Source organism: Eumetopias jubatus, unplaced genomic scaffold (assembly GCF_037043125.1).
Source record: "Eumetopias jubatus isolate StellerSeaLion01/CBP00866 unplaced genomic scaffold, mEumJub1_p1.0 scaffold_10, whole genome shotgun sequence".
Lineage (NCBI taxonomy): Eukaryota > Metazoa > Chordata > Mammalia > Carnivora > Otariidae > Eumetopias > Eumetopias jubatus.
Window position 1 is genome coordinate 123,807,462 of NW_028274816.1, and position 20,642 is coordinate 123,828,103.

At 40.5% G+C, this 20,642-nt stretch overlaps 1 protein-coding gene across 1 annotated transcript; it reads left to right on the top strand.

Moving 5' to 3' along the window:
- Positions 1-2,537: 2,537 nt before the first annotated feature.
- On the top strand, positions 2,538-19,540 carry WSB1 (WD repeat and SOCS box containing 1). Its single transcript, XM_028109175.2, has 9 exons — positions 2,538-2,871; positions 8,760-8,928; positions 9,752-10,020; positions 11,155-11,286; positions 13,502-13,602; positions 15,839-16,011; positions 16,465-16,578; positions 17,767-17,874; positions 18,343-19,540. The coding sequence occupies exons 1-9, from the start codon at positions 2,832-2,834 to the stop codon at positions 18,500-18,502; spliced, it is 1,266 nt and encodes a 421-aa protein (XP_027964976.1). The 5' UTR covers positions 2,538-2,831; the 3' UTR covers positions 18,503-19,540.
- The last annotated feature ends 1,102 nt before the right edge of the window (positions 19,541-20,642 follow it).

A 20,642-nucleotide genomic window follows, 5' to 3' on the forward strand; every position in this document is an offset into this window, starting at 1 on the left:
ATTTTAATGGCTCTTTGCCAATCCCTTATTTTTTCAGAGATTTTGATCTTTCAATTTTGCAGTTAGCTGGGATTACTATACACAAAAACAGTATCTAACACATATCTCACACTTAGTATCTGACACTGTGTCAGATACATTCACTTAATCCTCAAAACTGTGAAGTAGATATTATTATTATCCCCATCTTATAGATGAGAAGACTAAGGCATAGGGAGGCTAAATAATTTGCCCAAGGACGCACAGCTAGTAAAATTTTTAAAGGACTAGAAGGAAATACACCAAGCTATTGATGGTGGTTTCTCAGGGGATAGGTTTATAAAGGATTGTTAAGAGAGATGACACGACGAGATAAAATCTTGAGCTCAGACAGAGACAGCTGAGCTCGAACAGAGAGGACAGATTCCGGATCAGTTTGAGAAAATATGGGCAGAATTTGTGGATTGAGTCCAGGTAGGATTGAGGGAGAGGTGAAGGAGTCTAAGTAAGAATGGTTCCACCTCTGGTTTGGTGACTGGGTGGACATGTTTACTAGGATAAGGAATATAGAGGAAAGAGCAACTTTGGGAGAGAAGATAATGTGCTGTTTTGATGTGTTGAGCTTTATTGTAAGTATCGGAATAATCCCATTTTAAGCTCAAGAGAGAGGTCAGGTAGGTCTGCACTTAGTTGGTAGTTAAACCCAAAAGAGAAGTTGCCATAACCCAGGGAGAGTGTGGAAGAAGAAAAAGGCTGTGGGCCAAGGACAGTACTCGGAAGAACCTTCAACTATACGGGATATGCAGGGGATAAGATGGCCATTCAGATTTGACATTAAAATAACAAAGATATGAAATGCCAGATACGGATTTGCTTTTCAAGCTTGGTTTCATTTATGAGGTAGCATGGAAGTAGGGCAGGGCAGTCAGACAAGTTTGGGTTCAAATCTAGCACTTGGCCTCTAAGTAGCTCCATGACTGTTGTCAAGTTCCTAAGTCTAAAATGTGAATGATTAATATGCTACTCATACTGTTGTGGGTATTAAATGAGTTAATCCACAAAAGCACTTATATGGAACGGTGCCTAGCATGTAGCGTGGATCCAATAAATATTAGATATTATCACCGAGTACACAAATCATAAAATTGTTTTTCATTCCACTGTTGTACTTCGGTTGAGAAAATGGGTCAGGAAGTTTGCTGGAGAGCAGGAATAACTACAGTGGAATTAAACAATTGTGTTTAAACAATTAAACAAAAGCCACCATAGGAATTCAGGCACTCAAGAACTGGTATTTTCCATGAATTTGTAGGGTATAGTATAAGTGGACAGAGGTAATAAAGGTTGGTTAAAACAATGAAAAGGGACTGATAGAAATGTTGATATATGAGCTACAAGACCGCATTAAAATTGTTTTGTTCTACTCTAAATACTCAACAACTAGCCCCCCGTGCTTGGCACAGAGTAAGCCGTCAAAAAATATGTTGACTGAAAATAAAAGAGAGGGGTTGATTTCTTTTACCTGCTATTAAACATTTCACTATTGGAATAATTAACATGCAAAGAAAAGGAGACATGCCCGACGTGTTGTCATTTGAGAACTCTCAGAAGAGTTTGACTAATGCAACTCCTCTCCCAGCAGTATCTGCCACATACTTGAAATTCCCAGCCTTGGATGTCCTCCACTGGAACACGGATTAGAGTCCACAGAAGGGCCCCTTAAAATGCAAGTATGTCATCTGTGATCGGGAACCAACGTGGCTCTGGCAGACAGACACTTTCATCAGCCCTGTGTGAACCCGGAGGCCTCGGTCTGAGCTGATCCCGCGGAGTCTGCCTCGGCAGACGCCCGGGCATCGCCGACCACCCGGCTTGCGGGGCGGCCCGGATGCAGGAGCAGCCAGCACAAAGGCAGCGCAGGGAGGATCTCCGGCGGGGGTGGGCCGCCCGCACGCCCGGGCACCTCGAGCCTTGCAAACACCCGCAGCCCAGGTCAGGATGACCGCCGCCACAAGGCTGGGGCATAGCGACCGGTGTTCATTCTCAACTCATTTTTTAATGCATCAAGCACGTAAGGGCTGGGGAGGTGGCCAAATCGGGGTAAAATCTGAAATGTCTTTTTTGTTCTTTTTGGTTCAGCCAGTTTAAATTCCACGCCATCTTTTAAGCGGTGGGCCAATATGTATTATACAATTCTCCGTCTGCCTTTTCGAAGGCACCTGAACTTAGAAATACAGACCACGCTGCGGTCCCGGGGGGTGGGGACGGGGGGCGGGCGGGGACAAGACCGAGCTAGGAGCACACTTCGTACTCAACGTTCCGTCCTCGGCTGGGTTGGGGAGGCAGCCCCGGTTCCGCCTCCGCCTCGGCACTCTTCCTGCCCCAGCGGGTCCTGTACTCGCAGAAACGCCCGCGCGCACCCGGCGGGGGGCGGGGGGGCGGGGGGGCGGGGCGCCAAGCCCAGGCCGTCACGTCCCGAGCGTCGAGGGGCGGGGCCTCGGGCGATGGCGTCACGAGACCCCGCCCGCGCCGCCCTGCTATCTCCCGCGCCGCCCGCCATTTTGTCTCCAGTGTCTGGTTTGCGGTCGTCGGCGTTGGAGGAAGCGTCGTGGTCCGTAGGCTTGAGGCAGGGAACGGGGTCTATTGTCTGTGTTTGACTCCGTAGTTTGGTCCGAGGCCTTCCGCGTCTTTCCCGGGGCAGTCGGCAGAGGCTCCCGCCACCGCCCCCGCCCCTCCCCTCCTTCCCCCGGTCCGGGAGGGACCGAACCCGCGTCACGCCCCTCAGCGCTCGCCGATCCCTTCTCTGTCGTTGCGTCCGCATCGCGTCCCCGGAATCAGACGGTGCCCCATAGATGGCCAGCTTTCCCCCGAGGGTCAACGAGAAAGAGATCGGTGAGGAATGGGACGGTGGGTGAGGGGTGCTGGTGAGAGCGCCGGGGCTGCGGAGAGGCAGGGAGTCCCCGGAGGAGGAAGCGTCTGAGTCTTAAGTGAAGAAGGGTGAGCCGGGGCCAAGCCCTGGAGCGAAGAGGAAGGAAGCGGCCCCTCCGGGGGGTGTCGCCGAGGGCTAAATGGGGTCGACATTGATGCAGCACCTACTGCGTGCCCGGCTCGGCGGGAGGCAGTGGGCAGATACTCGGGTCCAGGGGAACCTGGGCGCCCAGGGCCGTCCTCACCGTGTGGCCGGGGGTGGACACCCACCCTCGGGGGACCCCAATTTCCTCTAAAGAGGCCCATGCACGGCCGTCCTGGGATTCTCTGGGGCGTCGAGTGGATAGGCGAGTGCTGGGCAAGTCTTGGGCTCTCTGATTTTACGACGGGAAAAGTAAACTTAGGTGTTCGGAGTGTAATGAAAGGGGAGGGGGTCCTCATGTAATCAACCAGTCTTAAAGGAGAAATGCGACCGAAGAGGTGCCATCAGCCTGGAAAAAGCAAAAAATGGTGTGGCGTTAAGGCAGCGGTTCAGGGGAGGAGGCTCAATTATCTTTTCTACACAGAGGAGCGGGGAGGAGCAGAATGGTTGGGTGGGGTGATAGAAGAAAAGCTTTTGTATGAAAGAGCACTCTTGGAAAAGGCTGTCTAGAAGCTGGTCTAGAGGCTAGCCCCTGCTACAACGAAGTCAGGGCAGTAGATCCGGGAGGTTTGCCTGAAGACCGCCTCGGGGGCTCAGTTGAGAGCACCTCCCATTTAAATTCCCTCTTACGGGAAAATAACCGGAACAGTTCCGGGGAAGTTAGAGCTGTGCATTGATGGGTAGGCTTAGTAAACATTGAACTTAAGTCATATTATACATCTTATATATGTACAGTTTCCATTTAAAAAATAAAACAGTTTTAGCACCCCTCCAACAAAAAGTCCAACGCTAAACTTACTGTGTTAATTAAATGAAAATTGGAGGTGGCTTCTGAGCAAAGACCCTCTGCATTTCCCCGTTCTTTATGTATGCCTTTAAATACATGGAGGAGGTATTTCTAGAGAGAGGGAGAAGCTGAAGTAGCCTAAAGGCCCTCCATCCTATATGTGGGTTCAGTTTTTATATCTAGAGACAGCTCTCAGAATTCTGGACTTTTGTTCTCAAGGATAAGATTGAATGACAGGTTAGGAGGGGACTTTAACCCTGGTTCTAATAACTATTTTAAATATACAGAGAAAACAAAATTCATGCCTAATTTTATTTTGGTATTTTAAGACTATTAAGTAGGTCCTAAAGTGGAACATGGAACCCAAAAGTTCTTATTCCTAGTCCAGTGGGCTTTTTTCCTCCTCTCCTATACAATAGTATCACAGATAAGTGATCTGCCTTTCATTTATCTGTTTTACTTCATCTTGATGAACTATTCTGAAAACTTTCCAGTCCTGTCTTCTAAGAGCTGGATAGAGCTACTGAGCATACCTGCATAAGGTAGAAGAACCATCCACTAAGTAGTAGCCTTTTCAGTTAAAAAAAAAATTGTTTTTTAAGATTTTATTTATTTATTTGACAGAGACAGAGATAGCAAGAGCAGGAACACAAGCAGCGGGAGTGGGAGAGGGAGAGCAGGCTTCCCTCCGAGGAGGGAGCCCGATGTGGGACTCGATCCCAGGACCCTGGGGTCATGACCTGAGCCGAAGGCAGACGCTTGACTGAGCCACCCAGGCGCCCTTCAGTTAAAATTTTTCATATTTAGTTAGGTGTCAGTGTTATTTCCTGGCTGTAGTATAAAGTTATTAGCCAAGTCCCAAATATCTAAATTTTGTCCTTTCCTAAGCTTTAGGAAAAAACAAAACAAAAAACCCAAAACCCAGTTTTTGTTTCTTTGTTTCTTTCTTTACTTTGGAAGTACCATTTGGATACAGAGTGAAACAGTAACATCTCTATGTAGCTTTTTATCTTTCAGTAAGGACTTAACTTTTCTCCTCTTTTCTTGGGTATTAATTACAGCTCTCTCTTTCTCCAGTACTGAAAGAGGAGAGGCAAGATTCTTTGATTAAAGAAGTCCTGTGAGACAGGGAGTACTGCCTGGAGCCACGGCCCTCTTTCACAAGGCACTATACCAGATCCTCCCTTTCTCGTTATGAAATTGCGGAGAGGAATGTGAAGAAGGAGCTAAATCTGGTTCACTTGGTTCAGCAGTTAACTCAGTGTGTTACTACTATACAGATAATGTAGTAGTGTATTTTATGGCCGAGTTCCCATGGCAGGCAGCTTTTCCCTTATACAAGGTCATTAAATCATATATTAAACAGCTGCAGGTAATAAAGGTTTAACTTAAAATTTTTTTTTAAGGGGCGCCTGAGTGGCTCAGTTGGTTAAGCGACTGCTTTCGGCTCAGGTCATGATCCCGGCGTCCTGGGATTGAGTCCCACGTCGGGCTCCCCCTGTTCTGCGGGGAGCCTGCTTCTCTGCCTGCCATTCCTCCTGCTTGTGCTCTCTCTCTGTCAAATAAATAAATGAAATCTTTAAAAAAATAAAATTAAAAAAATTTTTTTTCAAAGCACTTCATTATAACCTTGCGCTACTTGATAATACTGTACCAGTAAGTATCAAAATGAGTGTTTGAATCATTTGATGCAAAGATCATTTGGGAAAATAGAATCATTTGATACACCTGTTAACAAGGAAACACCAGGCTAATTATTAATAACTTGAGACAGCATAGCATCTATTTGGTCATTTTAAAATAATGACCCCAGGGGCGCCTGGGTGGCTCAGTCGTTAAGCGTCTGCCTTGGGATCCGGTCATGATCCTGGGGTCTTAGGATCAAGCCGCGAGTCAGGCTCCCTGCTCGCCGGGAAGCCTGTTTCTCCCTCTCCCACTCCTTCTGCTTGTGCTCCTGCTCTTGTCTCTCTCTCTCAAAATCTTTTAAAAAGGGCGCCTGGGTGGCTCAGTCGGTTAAGCGACTGCCTTCAGCTCAGGTCATGATCCCAGGGTCCTGGCATCGAGTCCCACATTGGGCTCACTGCTCAGCAGGAAGCTTGCTTCTCCCTCTCCCACTCCTCCTGCTTGTGCTCTCTCTCTGACAAATAAATAAAATCTTAAAAAAAAACTTTTAAAAAATAAAATAATGACCCCATTTGTTGAATTTCTGTATGTTTAAGAATAAATTAGCTTAGGGGCGCCTGAGTGGCTCAGTCATTAAGCACCTGCTTTTGGCTCAGGTCATGATCCCAGGATTCTGGGGTCGAGCCCCCAGGCTCCCTGCTCAGCCGGAAGCCTGCTTCTCCCACTCCCCCTGCTTGTGTTCCCTCTCTCACTGTCTCTCTCTGTCAAATAAATAAATAAAAATCTTAAAAAAAAATTCTGTAGGCATATGAGGGTCACTGGTTTGTGGATTTTAAGAAAGGCATGTAACTGCTGATGAAAGTAATGTCATCTTAATTGGGGTGAGTAGGTGGGGGCTCTGCTGCTTTGATCAAACCACACCTGAGGTATTGTTTAGTTCTGGGTGCCACTTTTATGAAGACCATTACCAACTGGAGTTTCTCCAGAAAAGTGATGAAGGTGAAGTTGGAGAATGGACTTGAAACCATGTAATCTAAGGAATGATTGAAAGGCCTATGGAGTTTAGCCTGATGAAAAGATTTAGTTGCTGATGTCATGGCTGTCTTGAATATATGACTATCATGTGAGAGCAGGATTAAGCTTACTCTCTTAGGTCAGAATCGGGAATGAGTGGGTGGAGTGGCAAGGAGAAGATTTTTGATAATGTCAGCTGCACAAAAATAGAATAAGCCTTATTAGGTATTCATATTTATGAATATCAGAAATACGGGTCTCAATTTTTCTTTTTCTTATTATTTTTTTTAGATTTTTAATCTCTACACCCAATGTGGGGTTCAGACCTACAGCCCCAAGATCAGCAGTCACATGTTTTACCGACTGAGCCAGCCAAGCACCCCTCTTTTGGTTTTAAACCATAGCTCATTTGTTAATGTATCAAAAACTTGGACGAGGAAATGGTTGAAATCATTTAAGAATGGGAACTTACATATGTGCTTTATGTTTATTCAATAAATATTTACTGATCACCCGTCATATGCCAGGTGTTCCATTGGCTATTGTCAGAGCACACATTGAGACTTGAAGTGTCACCTGAATGAGTACATGGTGGGGGGGGCGTTGTATGTGTATGGTCTAGCAGTAAGAGTATAAGTGGTTCTTATATGAACTGCAATATGTAGGATATATGTAGTTTAGTTGTTGGGAAGTTTAAGTCAAAAACCTAAAAATACACTGTAAGAGTTAGCCAGACAACTAATCACAAAATAGTAGGGAAATTAAAGTGATACTAATTTATACCTAAGGAAGAGTAGCAAAATCTAAATCAAGACCAATCCAAGAAAGCAAGGGTGATACACTGACTGATAAAGATTCTTTCCCCAAATTGAGGAAATTCTGGCCAAGTTTGCATGCACACATCTACAGTAGGAGCTTGTTGATCATACTTCATGTTAAACGCAAAACAAAAAGTCTCTGTATACTCCGGTAATATGACAGTTTTTGTTATGAATGATTAAGTACTCTTTTTTTTTAAGATTTTATTTGAGAGAGAGTGTGAGAGAGAGAGTACAAGCAGGGGGAGCAGCAGAGGGAGAGGGAGAAGCAGACTTCTCATTGAGCAGGGAGCCCAATGTGGGGCTTGGTCCCAGGACCATGAGATCATGACCCGCACCGGAGGCAGGTGCTTAACTGACTGAACCACCCAGGTGCCCGTAAATTGAAGGACTCTTAACTAAATTAAAAATCTATGAGATTGTTTAGTCTCTGTCCTTAAAAACCAAAAGAATCACTTCCATTTTGGGGTCAGTTTATGGCCCATCATTAAGACACTTAAGGACCACTATTTGAGGATCACAAATGTGTAATGCATTTTAAAGCACTAGTTGGGAGATGGTACTAAATAACGTTTAAGTCCCTTCTAGTTCTAGGAGTTTTGTGATTTTTTTTTTTTTTTGGTGACCTGGGCCTCAAAAAATACTCATGTGGGGGCACCTGGCTGGCTCAGTTAGTGGAGCATGTGACTCTTGGTGTCGGGATTGTGAGTTCAAGCCCCTCATTGGGTGTGGAGATAACTTAAAAAGTAAAATCTTAAAAAAAAAGAATATTCATGTTTAAATAGACCATTTAATAGTGCTTTCCTTTGAATAATGATACAATGTATTTTATAGTGGTTTGTGGTTTTTGAAAACTACAAACTTACTGGAAGATACTTTTCTTACAAAGTTAGCCTGTTGCACTTTAAGTGTTAGTAATTTGATGAAAACATAAGGCAATGCAAAAGTCAGGACTTTAGTAATTGCTAACCCTGACATCATTACATTATTATCACTTAATCAGTTTTTTTGTAAAGATTTCTTATTTATTTATTTGAGAGAGAGAGAATGAGAGACAGAGAGCACTAGAGGGAAGAGGGTCAGAGGGAGAAGCAGACTCCCCGCCGAGCAGGGAGCCCGATGCGGGACTCGATTCCGGAACTCCAGGATCATGACCCGAGCGGAAGGCAGCCGCCTAACCAACCGAGCCACCCAGGCGCCCTATCACTTAACCAGTTTTTTATTGAAGCTTTCTAAACAAGCTCTTGGGTGGGAGATGTTAAAAATCACTTTATCAAAACTGGAACATAGTTATTATCATTAAAGGGTCTTCACAGCACATTATCTCCCTTCAGAGGGTAGAAATCAGAACTCCTTATACCTTGTCTGCGTGGAAACTCAATGGAGTTGAGAGTCCCAAATTAATAAGGAGGCAGTCTCAAATTCATTATTGGTTATATGTGACATCCTATATATTTTTTTCTTTTAGTGAGATCACGTACTATAGGTGAACTTTTAGCTCCAGTAGCTCCTTTTGACAAGAAATGTGGTCGTGAAAATTGGACTGTTGCTTTTGCTCCAGATGGTTCGTACTTTGCTTGGTCACAAGGACATCGTACAGTAAAGCTTGTTCCGTGGTCCCAGTGCCTTAAGAACTTGTAAGACTCTCCTCTTTTTCTGTATTTTGTATCTCTTTGTAGAATTTACTATTTTCTGTGTGGAGTAATAAAAAGATTTTGATATTTAAGTTTTTCCTTTATAGGCTATCGTAAATGTATTTTAATCATAAGCTGAACATTGGAAAATTTGTGGGAAGAATTGTTTGGCCTTATACATTATAGAATACTTTCTCAGATGCTTTTGTGTCTTTGTATTAAAAAGCAGATTACTGGTTCCTTGGTAGTATATATATTGCATTGTGCCAGGGCAGGTGACCTTTGTTATGTGATGCTTTTTGGATTTCACAACATTTTATTAGATAACAGTGTTACGGTGATCGTGTACTTATTTTTTATGTACTTACAGTTCCTCCGGTGGATTTATTTGTTGAAAGTTTTTCTAAAATATATATTAAATTTAATCTCTCCCTCCTTTTTGTGTCTAGTTGACCTTTATATAAATATCTTAAGTTATTAGGTTTTTTGTTTTGTTTTTTGCTTGTTTATACTTATTTTAGGTTAGCTAAAGGAGTCCTAATTGATATAGTGGTTTTGAGGAAAATTTTGACACAAAGAAATTACACATTGCTTTATTGTTGAACTTAATCTCTTAGCAACTGAAAATGTCTTTTGATTTGAGTTTATTTGGTCATATGCTCATAGCTAATAGCAACTTTTCGCCTTCCCATCCGTAGAATTTGATTGTTATTCAGTATCACTATGATAATACTGAGGTTATTTTAACAAACATTTATCATTTAGTATCTGTAGGAGTACAGAATAAATAATAACTAGATGTCAATATGACCTTTTTTTCCTTCAGTCTCTTGCATGGCACCAAGAATATCACCAATTCAAGCAGTTTGAGATTGTCAAGACAAAACAGTGATGGTGGTCAGAAAAATAAGCCTCGTGAACATATTATAGACTGTGGTGACATAGTCTGGAGTCTTGCTTTTGGATCTTCAGTTCCAGAAAAACAGAGTCGCTGTGTCAATATAGAATGGCATCGATTCAGATTTGGACAGGATCAGCTGCTCCTTGCCACAGGGTTAAACAATGGACGTATCAAAATATGGGATGTATATACAGGTATGGGGCCATAGTTTGAAAAGCAAACCTGATTATTTTATGATGCAGGGCATCTCTCCTAGGCACTAGAAGATGTGATTTGAGGATTTTAACTTACTGAAAAGCAAGAATTGGTTCTATGAATGTGTCTTTATGATTGGCCTGCATAGCATCTTCAGCTCATGGTTTTATTTTAAGAAAATAGAGTTCTCACTGCTTGGTCACTCTTCAGAGAATGTTACAGCAAGGACATGTCTAAGGAATGTTTAGTTAATTATTTATAAATTAGTAACTTAGTTTATGGCTCAAATGGCAAGGTGTTGTCTTACATACTTTTTCAGTGAAAGCTTGGAGGCTTTCAAGGCAAATCTGGTTTTCAACAATCATTGTCTAACCTTTGGAAGTTTTAGTGACATTGTATCTAAAGTTTAACTAGATAGGTTGAGAAGTTAAATTCTTTGTGCAATTAAAAGTGAACGTGTTATTCACTGACTAAAACAGTTTCTGGCTGATAGTATATACCAAAAATGTGAAGGCATTTTTTTTTTTTAATGAGCATTAAAACTATGTAGAGTAGAATACAGCAGGTGATATTAATATTGAATGAGGATAATGAGTCAGTAAATTTGATTGGGTTCTTAAAAAAACTTAGGGAAAGCACATAGATTTTCATAGAAAACAACTCACAATATTAGATGAATAAAGTATATTTTTTCACTGATTATTTTTGAAAATTTAGGTGGTTGTGAGATAACGTGAATCTTTTGGGGAGTTTGACAGTCTTTTAGTAATCCAAGAAAAAGAAAAGGGAAAATTGGATTTTATATTTAAAATCATACTATACAAAGATTAAAAAGTTGTAAGGTAGGTTTTCCAGATGGTAAATTAACTTGTTTATATTTCAGGAATTCTCTTTAAGCTGATCTAATAAATTTAGGCTTTGTTATCCTGGAAATAATACATTTTACAACTGTGTAAATAGAGAATCTTTAAAGGTGATAGTAAAAGCACTATTAAGTCAGTTTACACTTAGGAAGCTAAGGAGGTGACAAGTATTTCTATATTATATGTTTTATGGTGAAGAACCCTATTTTAAAGAAAGAAGCTGATAAAAATTAACAACATTGTCTTTTTTCCCTCTTCCACTGCATTTAGGAAAACTCCTCCTTAACTTGGTAGATCATACTGAAGTGGTCAGAGATTTAACTTTTGCTCCAGATGGGAGCTTGATCCTAGTATCAGCTTCAAGAGACAAAACTCTGAGAGTGTGGGACCTGAAAGATGATGGTATGTCTTTTTTGCAGGCTGTGAAACAGAATGGGTTTCTTAACATGACGACTGAGAGATGTCAAGAAGTGTTGATCATTTGGGACATTTGACTGTAAAAGTGGCCTGTGATCAAAGTTTCCTATTCTCTGCTTAATCGTTTGGTCCCTTTCCTTGTGCAGATCAAACGAAACCATAAATGTGACCCAGAACAGGAACCAGCAGTTATTCTAAACAATCTGATATTATTTAGAAACTAACCACACAGATCTGTATCAACTATATGAGGACAAAATCAATTTTAGCGTTTTATAAATGTGTTAGTTTATTTTCTTTTTTTTTTTAAGATTTTTATTTATTTGAGAGAGAATGAGAGATAGAGAGCACGAGAGGGAAGAGGGTCAGAGGGAGAAGCAGACTCCCTGCTGAGCAGGGAGCCCGATGCGGGACTCGATCCCGGGACTCCAGGATCATGACCCGAGCCGAAGGCAGTCGCTTAACCAACTGAGCCACCCAGGCGCCCTGTTAGTTTATTTTCTTCATCTTAGGGAAGGTTATTAACTTCATTTGCTTAGCAAAAATTTAGATCTCGAAGTAACAAACACAATTTAGTAATCTAATAAAACTTAGATTAAGACGTTTACATACCAGGATTTATAGCTTCTAAAAGTTAATAAGCATACTAATAAGTTGGATAGGTTAAGTAAGAAATTATCAAAAAACTTGCTATCCAGTATAATAAAAGATATGTTAGGGATCCCTGGGTGGCTCAGTCTGTTAGGCAGCTGCCTTTGGCTCAGGTCATGATGCCAGGGCCCTGGGATCGAGGCCAACCTTGGGCTCCCTGCTCAGCGGGGAGCCTGCTTCTCCCTCTGTCCACTGCTCCCCCTGTTTGTGCACTCACTCACTCTCTGACAAATAAATAAATAAATAGCTTTAATAAATAAATAAAAGTATTTTAGTGTTAAGTACTCAGGTTTTTCTGAAACTTTGTTAATTGCAGTGCATAGAAAGTTTCGGAGAGAGTACCTTATTTGAGAGGACCAGAGATGAGCATCTCTTTCCGCCTCTTAGCCACTAATAAGAAAGTTTACAGTTTTGGCTAACACCTTACATTTAAATAAGATCTGCTAGTCCTCTAACAGCCTCAGGCTCAAGGTTGAGGGCTTGCTTTGGAAGCATTGTGACTTAAATTGAATGTAGTAGGAAACAAAACTCTGAGGTTTGGAAACTTGTTCCAGCTGATGGGTAATAACCATTGCCTACTAAAATAATACGCTCATCTTACCAGACCACGATGGACCTCCTCTGCATTTTAGCATTCTTTGAATGCTCGGCTTTGAGGGATGGAGAGATCCCAACAGTTATAACAGTTCGGTTATTAAATTTTTATTTTCTTTTGCATATCAAAAGCTGCTTGCTTTCTCAACACATTTTCAGTTGTGTGCATATGTTTTAAGAATATAGACTCAGGGCACCTGGGTGGCTCATTTGGTTAAGCGTCTCTTGATTTCAGCTCAGGTCATGATCTCAGGGTGTGAGATCAAGCCACTTGTCGGGCTCCATGCTGGGCATAGAGCCTGCTTGGGATTCTCTCTCTCCCTCTCCCCCTCCCCACCCCTCAAAAAAAAAAAAAAAAACAAAACAAAATATGGCCTCAGTAAAATGTAAGCTCAAGAGAGTTGGGACTTAGTCTTACTCACAGCTGTCTCTTCAGTGCCTGACATACAGTAGACATTGAGTAAGTATTTGTAAAAATTAAGAGTTAAAATATACAGACATAATTGCTATAATACACAGGGGCTTTGGAGTGGAATATAGGTTATCAGAAAGGAAAAAGGATGAAAGGCATTTTGAAGGTGTTCTCAGATCTCAGCCTTGAAGTGTTACAGGTCCTTCATTTGTAGAATAAGTGGATCAGACTAAAAGAATTCTATCTTCTGTAGGTGAAGGGTCAGCAGGTTTTTCCTAAAGGGCCAGATGATAAATATTTTAGGCTCGTGGACCATGCTATCTCTGCCTTAGTCACCTCTGCCATTGTAGCACAACAAACAAATGGGCGTGATTGTGTTCCAGTAGAACTTTATGAAATAATCAACTGGTTTATAGCTAACCCTTGTTACAGATAAATCACTGCTGCTCTTGAAGTGTGTGATTCTCCGATTCTGCCATTTTTGAAATGCTGCTCATTTGAAGTGAACTCTAGGGTTAATACAGGTTATTTCTTTTTGTTCAGGAAACATGATGAAAGTATTGAGGGGCCATCAGAACTGGGTGTATAGCTGTGCGTTCTCTCCTCACTCTTCTATGCTGTGTTCAGTGGGAGCCAGTAAAGCAGTATGTATCAAAGTTCTTGTACATTCCATGTGAGCTGGATTATAATGTGTGCATAATCGTTTTAAATCTAAGTAACTTACTAAGTCTGTGCTCGGTGTCATGAATGTCTTAAATATTTTATTTCACGATGGGGGAGAATTTGCATGAGGGAAATACAGTTATTGATTGTGGAGTGAGAAATTGGATTGCTTTTAGTCAGAGAATATTCGTAAAGTAAGGGGTATGTCAAATTTACTTCTTCTAAGATCTAGGAAAGTTTATGTGCTATAGAAGAGATCTAGTCCAAATGTTAAGACATTCCCGCTAATTATTTTCTTCTCTGTTGTTCTATTTTTTTTGTCCAGTTTGCTGTTTAAAAAGTTTTGATTCCCAGCTGGTCCTGGACATTTAACTGAAAAAAAGTAACTTAAAAATCTAATAATAAAAAGAGCACTCATGTATGTCTAGAGTGAATTATAGACGCAATCAACACGGTCTGTCTTGCATAGCATACCTGTGGACAGATGAAGTATAAAGTGACTCTTGAGAGGGTTATGCTTAGTCAGGAACTCTCTTTTAGTTGTCTACCAGCTCTTAGAATAGTTAAAGAGATCTTATTAGCTTCAGATGTTTATGAAAAATGTCGAAGTCCAAATACATGGGATATTCAGAATACACTCTGAATTACTGGGGGTGGGAGGCTGGTTTTAAGTGCATTTTATTTAGCCAAGAAGTGTGTTAAAACAATAGTTGCAAATGTTAGAAGTTTAGAAAAAAAAGTATTCAGTTCTTTAAAAATCATAAGAAGAACAAAGCTAGATATTGACATTGCTATTTTAGGCTGTGTGTTTTCCATATGCTTCTTGCTTTCCCTGTCACAGGTGGTGGCAGCAATATTGGTGTGATTGAGGTTATGCTGGCACCACTCGCACACAGGCGCACAATGGTGTTAGCTGGGCAGAAAGAGTGGCATCTCTGGCTACCGGGCTGGGGGCGACCTTTACCATAGGATGAAGTAACCTTGCATTCCGCTGCAAGGTGTACTGTACGTACACAGGTGCTGGTCGATGTCCACTTTCTGCTTTTCTTTCTTTCTTTTTTTCTTTTTTAAAGTAATTTCCCCCCGCAGTGAAACCCACTGACTCCTCCAAGTAAATTGATCTTCCAGTCTCATGGAATTGGGAGTCTGACATGTGAAACCAATTTAATGTAATGTAATTGGCTTTCAAATGGTTTCTCTGTGCTATTTTTTTGGAGTTCTTTGAGATGTTAAAGATACCTTAAGACTTTGATCCCACTTAAAATTTGTATGTATTTTTCTTTGGAAGTAATAATATTGTGTCTGTGCAGAAAAAAAGTAGCAAAAAGGATTGCTTTATTCCAAGAGGAGAGATTGTCTTACTAGGATTGTTGTAAACCTCCAAGCTCATATTTCCTATAACTAGACTGAAGTAAACATTTGAATCCTATTCAGAACTATTCTGCACAGTCTAAGTACTGATCTTACAGAGTTGAAAACTGTAAACTTGTACTAAAGTAATTTAAATGTTTTATGCTTAAAATGACTATAATGATTGTGGTCGGTTTGGGAAGATTAAGATTGGCAAATCTTGATTCACAGACATGTTAATTGTAATATTTTCATAAATTAGTATTTTCATTTTGTAATGTGGTTTAACGTCCTTGTTGTTTGCCAAAGAAATTTCATTTGGCTGTGAAAATTCTCTTTGCTTGCAGTATCTGTTTCTCTTCCTAGGCTCACGTTGGTGACCCAAGCCTATTGTAAACAAGTGATTATCTCAAAGGGAGATGCCAATGGAGTAACAATTTGTTAACATTACGTTTTCTGTCTGTATATTTTTTAAAAATTTGGTAGTTTCTGGAAAAAGAAAAAGAAGGGGGTTTGTAGTACTTAACCCTATTTATTTCTGTATATATTTTAGTTAATTAGTTTTTGGAATAAATGGATTTCAGTATAACTTTGTGGTTAAATTGCATTGCCTTTTTTATGTTTAGGCTTATTTTTAAATTAACATTTAACAGAAACATTTGAAATAGAATTTGCATGTCTACTTTAATTAACTTAAAGACTTGATTTTAATCTGACTATGACACTGAGCATACATATTCTTTTAATTATTCATAATTTATAATGTTTAATATAATGTTAATTAAATTTAGCAGTTTTAGATTAAGTTGTGCCATTTTGTCCTCTGTGTGTCTGAATGAAGCTATAACATTTGCCTTTTTATTGCAGGTTTTCCTTTGGAATATGGATAAGTATACCATGATACGGAAACTAGAAGGACACCACCATGATGTTGTAGCTTGTGACTTTTCTCCTGATGGAGCATTACTGGCTACTGCATCTTATGATACTCGAGTATATATCTGGGATCCACATACTGGAGACATTCTGATGGAATTTGGGTGGGTACAGCATGAATTAATTGTAGTCTGTGGTTCATCCCTGGCTATTAGTATAGCTTTTAAGAAACTACATGAAAAGAATCACTAACATGTCGGATTAAAATTGTAGTCTATCATTGGCTTTCTTGATAACAGATCATGTAGTTATCATTCGATAGTATACGACTCTGTAGAAGTGGTTAATTATATTTAGAATTTCATGTCAGGGTTTTTGAAAAACAATTGAAACTGACATTGGAGTTAATCTTAGTCTGTTGAACCACATTGTAAAAAGGAGATTAGTAATTCTTTTAAGGTTCCTTTCATTTAATTTGGATCAGCTCTACTCACTCTCCTCAGTTGTGGTCATTAAGGCCAATTTAAACATAATTCAAAGACAGATGTGCTTTGTACCTGGATAGTTTCGCTTCTTGAAGTGACTCATTTTCACTGAAAACGTGTATTTGACCTCAGGCACCTGTTTCCCCCACCTACTCCAATATTTGCTGGAGGAGCAAATGACCGATGGGTACGATCTGTGTCTTTTAGTCACGACGGACTGCATGTTGCAAGCCTTGCTGATGATAAGTAAGTGTGTGAATTATAGTTTGACCTATTACTGTCTTTTAAAGATTTCCTTTCATCTTTCTACTTACTGGAAACATTTTCAAGCCTTAAAAAAGCCTTTCTGCAGTGCGGGTTTTAATGTCTCTTTCTCTAGACAAGACTTTGGGAGATGTGTGTCTTGAAGAATATTGGCCTGAAGAAGAGTATCTGCAAACCAGAGATAATCCATGCCTTTCCCTGTTTCTTGTGTGTTAACTAGTGTAGGCAGACTGGGTGGATTTTTAACTAGCTTTTAGCTCACAGATTTATTTTTCAGTAATAGCTTGTAAAGATTGAAGCAGAAGGGCATTTTCAAAGTGAAATAAATGGTAAAAGCTGAGTCACCGTGTCCACTGCATTTGCGGCTACAAGATGAAATGTCACCCGAGTAAGATGTACTGGTACAATTATTGGTATGAAGCAGAACCTAGGTATCACCATTCCTTTTTCTCATGCTTTTATTATACCATGTGCATGGCACACAGTATTAAGTAGTTTGGTCACATTGATTCAGAAAGTGAGTCACTATCGTTTTTCCAGAACAGAGAGAGTTTTGTTTTGTTTTGTTTTGCCAGCAATCACTGTTTTCTGTTTGTTCAGATTTTGCATATCCAGTCTCTATTTCTAGACACATTCTACCTATGTGAAAAGGCTTTTTAAATGTGTCGGAAAGAGAGTAAAACCTTTTTGCCTTTTGGGAAAATAAGATTGGCAAATCTTGATTCACAGACATGTTATTAATTGTAATATTTTCCTAGATTAGTCTTTTTCATTTTGTAATGTGGTTACATTACATAATGTTAATGTTAACATCCTTGTTTGCCAAAGAAATTTCATTTGGCTGTGAAAATTCTCAGAGCAGATATTAATTGAGTATAAGGAGAAAGATTCTGGTTGTGACCATTATGGATCCGAACACTGGGAAGGGAAGGCGGCCGTACATTATAGTCTCTTAAGTGTGAGTTGATCCAAATTACTGATTGGTATGGGCTAGAAAATATTTTATAAAGCAAGTTAGAGTAATTGAGTTAGCGTAATTGCTTGCTGCAGTGATGTGTGTGTGTATCTATGTGTGGTTGTGACTCAGAGTGGCATTTTTTATCTGAAGTATAGATGTTGCTTTTACCTTAAATATTCTGATGCTCACTGGATAACTTATTTCCTTTCCAGAATGGTGAGGTTCTGGAGAATTGATGAGGATTATCCAGTTCAAGTTGCACCTTTGAGCAATGGTCTTTGCTGTGCCTTTTCTACTGATGGCAGTGTTTTAGCTGCTGGGTAATTTGATTTTTCTGTTTTCTTTTAGAGGCAATTTAAGGTGGCTTTTATTTATTTATTTGACAGAAAGAGAGAGGAAGAGCACAAGCAGGGGGAGTGGCAGGCAGAGGGAGGAGAAGCAGCAGGCCGCAGGGAGCCCAATGGGAGACTCAATCCCAGGCCCCTGGGATCATGACCTGAGCCAGAGGCAGATGCTTAACCGACTGAGCCACCCAGGCGCCCTAAGGTGGCTTTTAATCAAAGCAGCCAGTATTTTATTATCACTAAATCTTCCATAAGGGCTCTTTATAATACTGTTACTTTGTCATAGAGGAGATCATTGGTTAGGCCTCCTTAATTAGGTTTTAATGTTTAGTTTGTGACTCTCATACACGGCCTTGGATGTTAGTTGTTCGAGCGGTAGGATGTTGAAATACATGTACGTAGGTGACTGAGCTTGTGTTTTTTGTTGTTGTTGTTTCTGTTTAGGACACATGATGGAAGTGTATATTTCTGGGCCACTCCGAGGCAAGTCCCTAGCCTTCAACATTTGTGTCGCATGTCGATCCGGAGAGTGATGCCCACCCAGGAGGTCCAGGAGCTGCCAATACCTTCCAAAGTTTTGGAGTTTCTCTCCTATCGTATCTAGAGGGCTCACGCTTCCCTGGTTGTAGGGTCTGATGGAGCTCACTTGACACAAACCTCAAGCTTGACTGACTTCAAGTATCTGTTTGTCAAGGTTTAGAAAATTTATTTAATTTGTTACATTCTTGTAGTGCATTTTGATCATTTGAGCATATTAAAATATTATTTATAGACTATAGGAGAAATATTTCTGGACATATCAAATGTAAATTTTTTTTTAAATTTGACTGTGAAACCATATACATACATGTATATATTTAGATATAAGCTGCTATGTGTTGAATGGACCCTTTTGCTTTTTTCACTTTTAGTTCCAACATGTATATATTGCTTCAGTAGAGGCGCAATATCTAGCTTGCTGTAAAGTGGAAGGAATTTCCACCCCCCCCCACCCCGGGCCCCTGCGTTAGATGGTAAATACTGGCTGAAGAAAGCAATTGGGGGTGGGGGTCAGGCATCTGAACTGCAAGTAAAACCCAAGGGGAAAGATTTTGTTTTCTTTAGGAATGGCATCCAAGAGGTAGAATTTGAATGTGACATTATTAAATAAAAACAGAGCCAGGGTATAACTAGGAAAAGGGTGTGTGTGTGTGTGTGTGTGTGTGTGGTGTGTGCGCGCGCGCGTGTGTGTGTGTGTCCTGCGTCATCTCCCCCTGCCCCGTAACTATATAACCATTGCTGCGGGCCTTAATTTTGGAAAGCAGCTTGCTACTTTAACCCCGTGGTATAAAGTATTATCAATTTTAGTCAATTTGAAAAATCCCATCTACTGTATTATTGCTAAGTATTTTGTTTGTACTAAGGGACAATTTTAAGACCATGGTTTTGCTTTTTTTTTTTTATGTTTTTATTTTTTTTTTTACATGTATCGTATGTTTCTGCAGGGGGTAATGTTGGTGATTTGCCAAAGAGAAGCAATACAGTAGATCTGCTTTTGCCTTCTGTTATTTATCTTACCTGCAGATATTAAGAATGTATGCATTATGTAAAATGCTTGATTATATATTTTTGAGTTTTTTAATTAAAGACTTGTAAAAAACCACTATCACAAACGTTTCTTTTTTTTTAAAATATTTATTTATTTATTTGAGAGAGCGAGAATGAGAGCACGAGAGGGAAGAGGGTCAGAGGGAGCAGCAGACCCCCGCTGAGAGGGGAGCCCGATGCGGGACTCGATCCCGGGACTCCAGGATCATGACCTGAGCCGAAGGCAGTCGCCTAACCAACTGAGCCACCCAGGCGCCCTATCACAAACGTTTCTTAAGTATGTTGCAAAGTTTAGTGCTTTTTTGTGTGTCCAGTGTAAGACTGGTGCAGTACCGCAGCATATTAAGCAAGAAGGGTAATGAATAGCACAAGTGCTACTGCTTTAGAGTTAATGCTTCATGAATGCGGCCACTTTTATGTTGATTTGTTCTAGGAGAACTGTTGTAGTAATTATTACTTTAAAAGCACAGAAAAGCTCTGGAACGGGAAAATAACTGTTGAGCAAAAGAAAAAGAGAATCTTTTAGGGGAACCAACAGGCTTATAGTAAGTCTATCTGGTTAAAGTAACCAAAGGAAAGTCTAGTGATGTGGGCCTTTTGAGGAGGCAGAATAAGCAAAACTTATTCAGTCACATGTGCTCTTTTTTAAAAGATTTTATTTATTTGACAGAGACACACACAGCGAGAGAGGGAACACAAGCAGGGGGAGCGGGAGAGGGAGAAGCAGGCTTCCCGCTGAGCAGGGAGCCCGATGCGGGGCTCGATCCCCGGCTCAATCCCAGGACCCTGGGATCATGACCTGAGCTGAAGGCAGACGCTTAACGACTGAGCCACCCAGGTGCCCCCAGTCATCTGTGCTCTTGAAGACTTGGTTGTTGCCACTGAAATTATCTGGAAGTTCTTACAGTTGGCTCTGTGAAGGGTGCAAGTTACAAATTTGAAAACCAATACAAAATGTGCCCAAGTTACTACTTGAGAATTCTGTTTTACAAAAACCACAAAAGCATCTTAATCTTTAAACCTGTTGCGATTTTTTTTTTTGCATTTTACTTTGTAATACATCTGCTTTATAATTTGAAAATGATAAGATACCATTACTTATTCTTCACACTATGATATTATTTACTCTCCAACCGACATCTGATCAGGTAAAAATT

Bases quoted from the DNA above. Each gene is read 5' to 3' on its own strand.
- WSB1 (XM_028109175.2), top strand. From the start codon at position 2,832: ATGGCCAGCTTTCCCCCGAGGGTCAACGAGAAAGAGATCG. The intron at 10,021-11,154 runs GTATGGGGCCAT...CACTGCATTTAG, and splicing joins AATATGGGATGTATATACAG to GAAAACTCCTCCTTAACTTG. The intron at 16,012-16,464 runs GTGGGTACAGCA...ATTTGACCTCAG, and splicing joins GACATTCTGATGGAATTTGG to GCACCTGTTTCCCCCACCTA.